At 51.8% G+C, this 7,649-nt stretch overlaps 1 protein-coding gene across 1 annotated transcript; it reads left to right on the top strand.

Moving 5' to 3' along the window:
- The first annotated feature begins 308 nt into the window (after positions 1 to 308).
- Positions 309 to 6,099, top strand: LOC119375319 (uncharacterized). Its single transcript, XM_037645498.1, has 2 exons — positions 309 to 800; positions 3,391 to 6,099. The coding sequence occupies exons 1-2, from the start codon at positions 309 to 311 to the stop codon at positions 6,097 to 6,099; spliced, it is 3,201 nt and encodes a 1,066-aa protein (XP_037501426.1).
- Positions 6,100 to 7,649: the final 1,550 nt, after the last annotated feature.

The following is a 7,649-nucleotide window of genomic DNA, read 5'->3' as shown; positions in this document are numbered from 1 at the left end:
TATCCCAGGCTACCTTCGTACTACCAGAGTTCTGCGGCTTCCAGGACGACGCCGAAAAATGGGTGGCGACCGTCAACGCCTTCGGAGCTCGCAAAGCTTGGACTGAGGCGCAGAGATGGTCCTTGGCGGTAGGCTGCCTTCGAGAAGGTGCCGCGGCGTTGCACAGGTACGAGGGCGTGAGGCAGCAGTCCTGGGCAGGATGGAGTGCAGCCCTGATTGCCGCTTTCGGCCTGATGCCCGGTACCTTCGGTGCGTCCAAGACCTCCACCGAGGACGGAGTTCTGGAGGGTCACAACCTTGAGGCTGCAATGGCGCCTTGCAGTCCGTCGATGGTGTACGTCGTAGATTTTGACGCTTACCGGAGCAGCCCTGCCCCTCCTCTGCAGGTGAAGGACTCTGCGTCGGTAATGGACATGAGCATATCGCCACCAGACCTTCTGCAAACGGAGAAACTGCCCTCTCGTTCATCGTCGTCAGAGCATAAACAGGCGCTCCCACCTGTCGTGCCAGATGAACGACACGACCATGAAGACTACCAGACCACGATCGCCAGTAACGCGACCTACGCCATGCCACTTCACAAAGTAGGCCAGCCAGACGTCACAAACGAGATGCCTGACCAGCCAAAGGACATTATCATCAGAGACTTGGCACCGCAAACCAACTGCCCTGCTGACGGCACTGCTCGCTCCCTGGACACATCTTGTTCACGTGACCCCTCATCAGGAAACGCCAGCTCGACCCAGCATGACAACTGCACCCGACCTCACATAGTCCGACACTCGACAGTTACGCATGATGTACTATCTTCAGAGCTGCGGCGGGACCAACGTCACCGTTTCGGGATAAGCCTGCCATCATGCCGAAACAGTAATTGCCACCCACCCGAGCAACTACCGATATTTCGCGTGAAGTCTCTTGGCCGAAAACTTCGAGTACTTCAACACTGCCAATTCCGTGCACGACAGGCCAATGGGAGAGATTTCCCTACAAAGTCGCAGCGTGGTCGAGGTCATCGTCCACCGCGGCACAGCCAGTGTCGCCCACCAGAGAAACTTCTAGCAGACCACCAAACCATGCTGAAGCGGAGTCGGGGCCGACCACCGCGAAATAGCCAGTGTCGCCCACCGGACACACTCCTGGCGGATCTTCTGACCGAGTGGCCGCGTGGTCTGTTCCGACCAGCGCGATTCAGCCAGCCCCGTCCACCTGAAATGTTGTCGACATCTCCGCGCGCTTTGCAGTCATGGCCGAATGTGATGACGAAGATTGACACCGGGGCTCTGGCGCGTGCGGACAGCTAGGAGATAGAGGCAGAGGAAGAAGAGGGTCAGAGAATAGAACAGCCGGCCCGCAGAAAGGGTGCTGTCTCTGTGTCAGATTTCTTCACAATTTATATATATATATATATTGTAGAGAAGCCTTGGGACATGGTAATGGGTTACCCTCTCCAGCACCTTCTAGTGGGTCGTCCTCTTTGGTTGCTTGAAAAAAGAACGCCGCTCGCGCGGGGAGTTCGTGCCTTGCCGTGACTGTCGCCATTACTCATTGTCGTTGAGTGCTGTCTATTAAACACCTTAACAATTTGGTGGAGGTGCGGGGTCGTCGACCAGCGTTGGGTCGTCGACGACTGTTGAACGTGCGGCGGGTGGGCGAAGGCCAGGAGAGAGAACTGGCGTGCAATTTCCTCGCGCACGAATGCCTTCACTTCTGCCAGCAGCGTGGCCTGGTCAGGTATGGCCGCCAAGCCAGCAAGCTCTTCGTTGCGTGATGGAGAGCGACGGGTCATCGAACGCTGCCGGCGGAGCTCCTCGTAGCTCTGGCACAGTGTTATGACCTCGGCCACGGTGGAAGGGTTCTTAGCGAGCAACATGGTGAAGGCATCGTCGTCAATGCCCTTCATAATGTTCCGGATCTTGTCAGACTCGGACATGGTGCCGTTGGCTTTCTTACATAAGTCCAGGACGTCTTCGATATAACTGGTGAAAGATTCACCGGCCTGCTGAGCTCGTTCGCGTAAGCGCTGTTCTGCTTGCAGCTTACGAACTGCAGGGCGGCCAAAAACGCTGATGACGGCGGTCTTGAAATCGGACCAAGTCGCAAAATCGGACGCGTGGTTGTTGTACCACAAGCTTGCTACGCCCGCGAGGTAGAACACCAAGTTGCTTAACTTGCCTTCTTCGTCCCATTTGTTGGGGATGCTGACGCGCTCGTAAATTGCGAGCCAGTCCTCCACGTCGGTGCTATCGGCGCCAGTGAAGGTAGGTGGATCGCGTATACGGGGGACACCGGGACATGTGCTCGTTGCGAGAGGAGGCGTTTGCTGGGCGGCGTCTTGAGGCATGGTAGAGATGTTGCTATGCTGGTGAGGGTAACCCATTACCATGTCCCAAGGCTTCTCTACAATATATATATATATAAGCACTTCTACAAGCTCCCTTACTGTACACCCCCTACACAAAAGTTACGGAAAGGTGGGTCCACGTAAAATGCAAATTTCTGCTCTCCGCTTCCAAACTAATGGGTACATGTATAAGTCACAGGCACTATTACAGGCTGGAACATTTTTTTGGACTGTATGTTCTCAGACAAAGCCGTAATGTAACTTTCCCGAAAATTTCGAGTTCCCCAACGTTTCCAGGGCGGGGGTACACTCCGTCGAAATGATACGTTACGTTTCACATCTGTTAAGAGCCGACATGTAAGTCAACATGTATATTCCTCAGAGATTAAGGCAAAAGCCTTAATATATGAGGATACGTTGTGCGACCGCGTTCGTCCCTGGCACGGTCCCAGCTGTGGCCGCTCCCCCTCACATCCTCTCAGCAATCACGTGATGGCACAGCGACGCCTGGCAGCAGACACAGTAATGTATATATATATATATATATATATATATATATATATATATATATATATATATATATATATATATATATTGTGGCGGTGAAAAGAAGGAGGAAGCTGGCGCAGATTAGAGGAAGACGACGCGCCTCTTACCGCCGCTTGGGCACCAGCTATATTTGTTGTTGTTGATTATTGGCACGTTCCGGGCTGGGTCAAGGAACCGAGGAAGAAGAAGAGCGCGAGAGCACGAGCGGCGGGGACGCTCAGAACTGAAAGCAGAGCGCTTCCACACGCAGCTCAAATAAAAGTATATTTTACCTTGTGCCTTTATGACGGAGTTGAGTCTGAGTCTGGAACGCCATCGTTTAAACATTTGGTGCCGAAACCCGGGATTGAAAGCCAGGAAACAGCGGACGGCTACCAGTCAACTGCACAGGCATGGACCGACTGAAGTCGAAGCGGACGTCGCGGCGAGCACAGAACACGAGGATTATAAACGAGGCAAGTGCTCTTCTCGCTAACGACTCTGCATCTTATGACCAGCTCAATTCCATATATGAGAGGCTGAAGGCTAACAACGACGAGCTTCAGAACTTGAACAACCAGATCGAGCAGCATATTCCTGACGAAGAGTTCGAGGCCGAGTATAACGCCGTCCTGGAATATGAAGATAATGCGACGCGAACTCTCGCAGAGATTCTCAGTAGAAAAGATCGCATGCTACAATCGTCGACACTAACCGAAGGAACGGTCGCCCAAACGGTCGCAGCACCATTAGACGGAACTGGAGTCAGATTGCCTAAACTGACAATAGCTCCTTTCTCTGGAGACCTATGCAAGTGGACGGAATTTTGGGAACAGTTCGACCACATTGTTCACAGTAACGTCCGAATCACTGCAACAGAGAAGTTCCATTACCTACGACTATATCTGACAGGAGATGCTGCATCAGTGATTGCGGGACTTCCGACGACTGAGAGTTGCTACAACGACGCCATCACCATGCTACAGAAGCGCTTTGGTGACAACACGCGCCTGGAACAAGAGTATTTTGCTAAACTACGGATGTTGACCCCTGTTCGTTCATCAAATGACACGAAAGCCCTACGCAACTTGTACGACCACGTTCTCGTCAATATCCGCGGACTCGAGACTCTGGGTGTGCACAAGTCATCCTTCTCATCTATGCTCTGCGACATTCTACTGCGTGCTCTTCCACGGGACATAGTCGTTCAGTATCATCGGTCGTGTGCCGTCCAGGTGGCATGTGACTCGAGAAGTGATGCTACACCCGTGGGACTGGATGGTCTGCTCAACTTCCTGGGCATTGAGCTGGAAAGCTTAGAGAAGAGTGATTTCAATGACGCTGGAAGACGAGAATTCGGAACAACGCCCGCGGCAAGTCAGTTGACGTATTCTCGCCGTGGGAAACCTACGTCATCTGTGCTTCACAGCAACGCGGCAAGGGAACCAAAAAAGGACAACTGCGTCTTCTGCTCGTCCAGTCAACACAAATCTGAACTGTGCACAGCTGAGTTACCACTGACGCAGAAAAAAGAACTACTGTCCAATGACAAGAGGTGTTTCCGTTGCACCACCAAAGGACATCGGGCACGGTACTGCAAAAGGAAGATCTCCTGCTCGAGATGCCAAGCGCGACACGCTACAAGCATGTGTGATCCCGACAGGTGTTCGCGGAATACAGACTATGTCAACAAGAACGACGGAAAAACTACGACAGTCTGCGCATCACTTGGAAAACGACCACCAAATGAAGGTTCCATTGCTTGCGTCTTTCTCCAGACTTTCCGAGCATGGGCCATAAATGATGACACGTGTCGCTACATACGAGGAATTTTTGATGGCGGCAGTCAGAGGACCTTCATAACTGAAGCCTTGTCCAAGCACCTTCGGCTGAAAAGTGTGGGAACTACTCGGATAGCACTCAACACTTTCGCGAGTGCATCAGACCAAGCGGCTAAGAGGCGTCGGATCGTCGAACTGCGACTGCGGAGTCAATTTTCCGACCAGGAGATAGTCCTAGCAGCAATAGAGATCCCACACATCTGCCAGGACATCGAAGAGACAACAATGGACGCAGCCTTCATCGCTTCTTTCAAGAAGCTTGGAAAGGATGTCGCCGATGAGCTGATACACCCATCTGTCATAACGACCAATGGTATCAGCGTACTGATCGGTTCCGATCAGATGTGGAAAATGTTGACCGGCGAAGTTTCAAGATGCGAAGGCAACGAATCCTTGATTGCATTGAACTCCAAGTTTGGATGGACCTTCCAGGGGAGCACATCGCACTTGATGTCTCAAACAACAGCTACACGAATGATGGTGTGCGTGCTCAAAGTTCAAGCTACCGATTCCGACGAGTTTCTGCGTTCCTTTTGGGAACTTGAGAACATAGGAATTACAGATACGATAGGCAAGCTTCCTGAAACGAGCAAGACCATGATACAATTTGAGAAAACCATCAGCTTTCGCAACGGAAGATATGAAGTGGCCCTCCCTTGGAAGGATGGATTCGAGCTTGCAAGTAACAGGCAAGTCGCCATTACTCGACTAGAGAAGCTTGTCAACCGTCTCAGCGCCAAGAAGGGACTGTTCGAAACGTATGACCGTACCATAAGAGAGTACTTGCGGGCAGGACACGCTGAAGTCGTCAGTGACGCACCTTCTGACGTGACAAAGTTATATTATATGCCGCACAAGGAAGTCATACGTGAACAAGCGCTGACCACGAAAATTCGAGTGGTGTTTGATGCTTCGTCACATGCCAAAGGATGCAAGTCACTTAACGACTGCCTTGAAAAAGGTGACAACTTGTATCAAGACCTCGTGCAAGTTTTGCTACGCTTCAGAACGCACCCGGTGGCAATGATCGCAGACATCGAAAAGGCATTCCTTCAGATTTCGATACGGCAAGAAGACAGAGATGCTTTCCGCTTTCTCTGGTTCGAAGAAGGAGATTTATCCAAGGCCAAGTTACAAGAGTGGAGGATGACACGAGTACCTTTCGGAGCCGCATGTAGCCCATTCTTGCTCACAGCTACCATTCTTTACCACGTCAAAAGAGAAACGGCTGCCATGTTCCCCGCTATCTGTGTGGCGGAGGCAGGATGCACAACGTGCTTCAAGTACATGTCTTCTGTGACGCCAGTCCAGCAGCATACGGAGCAGCAATATACGTCGTGCCAAGTCCTGAGAAGCCGACGTTGTTCATTGCAAAGTCACGTGTAGCACCCATTAAGGAGACGACGCTGCCGCGATTGGAGCTTTTGGCTGCCTTAATCGGCTCAAGAATGTTGGCCTACGTAAGGAGTGGCTTGAAAAGTGTTCAAATTGACTACACGATGTGGACGGATTCAGTATTCGTGTTGTCATGGATAAAAGGTGACGCCACGAAATGGAAGCAGTTCGTAGCCAACAGAGTCGATGAAATCAGGTGCAAAACAGATCCATCAAAGTGGAGATACTGCCCTGGGACGGACAACCCGTCTGACCTGCTCACGCGTGGTGTGACGCTCGAGAAACTGCTGTGCAACTCTAAATGGTGGCATGGTCCTGAGTGGCTACACAGACCGATGTCCGAATGGCCGCTACAGTTCAACGAACCAGACATAGAGGAAGCCACACAAGGTGAAGTCGCAGTAGTACACGTCGCAGTAGTAACGCGCTTCTCAAGTCCAATCATCGACATTCAGCGGCATAGCAGGCTTCAGCGACTACTCAGAATCACTGCCTGGGTGTTCAGATTCACCGACCGCTGCAGGAAGAGGACAGATCAAACTGGACATCTCCTGGCAACAGAAATCTCGAACGCTGAACGGTAATGGATCAAGCGTACTCAAGAACAAGGCTTTCCTACAGAGATCACCGGTTTGTCGAAGGGCCAACCAGTAGAGTCCACATCGCGAATCGCTGAGCTGCGCCCTTACTTAGACACAGACGGGGTTCTTCGGGTTGGAGGACGCTTATCGCTTATGCATTCCACGCAAGACATTAAGCATCCAATCATACTGCCGTCAAGCCACCACTTTTCGGCACTTTTGGCGAACAGAGCCCATCTTCAAATCCTACATGGAGGCGTTAGGGACACGCTTACACAGCTTCGAGAACGCTACTGGATTTGCAGAGCTCGCACTTTGGTGAAGAGAGTGTTGCACGACTGCAACGTATGTAAGCGCTTCAGTGTGGGCCCAGGAAGAGCTGAGACTGCTCCAATGGCAAGCCATCGACTGTCACCGACGAAACCGTTCGAAGTGATAGGAGTCGACTTCGCCGGCCCCCTTTATGCCCGCACGGAAACAGGCGACACGAAGTGTTACATCGCACTTTTCACGTGCGCCGCATCTAGAGCCGTACACCTCGAACTCGTTTCGAAAATGACATCCGAGGCTTTCCTACTGTGCCTACGGCGATTCATAGCTAGAAGAGGAATACCTAGCGTGATCTACTCGGACAACGCACGAACCTTTCGCAAGGCATCGGCAGACATGAGACGACTACACCGAATGGTCTCTGAAGAGGAAGTAGCTGGTCACCTCAGCGCCAACGGCATTTCGTGGAAGTTTATAGCGCCAAATGCCCCTTGGTGGGGTGGATGGTGGGAGCGCCTCATACGATCAGTGAAGATTCCTCTGCGAAAAATTATCGGAAAAGCTCGTCTAAACTTCGAGGAAATATCGACAGTGCTGGCTGAGGTCGAAGGAGTCATAAACTCTAGGCCTTTGACTTTCATCGAGACAGATGCTGGAGAACCTTGTACGTTGACGCCAGCTGAACTTCTC

The sequence above is a fragment of the Rhipicephalus sanguineus genome, chromosome 11, assembly GCF_013339695.2.
Source record: "Rhipicephalus sanguineus isolate Rsan-2018 chromosome 11, BIME_Rsan_1.4, whole genome shotgun sequence".
NCBI classification, from domain to species: Eukaryota; Metazoa; Arthropoda; class Arachnida; order Ixodida; family Ixodidae; genus Rhipicephalus; species Rhipicephalus sanguineus.
The sequence above is the reverse complement of the archived record's forward strand: the minus strand, read 5'-3'. Positions and strand labels throughout refer to the sequence as shown.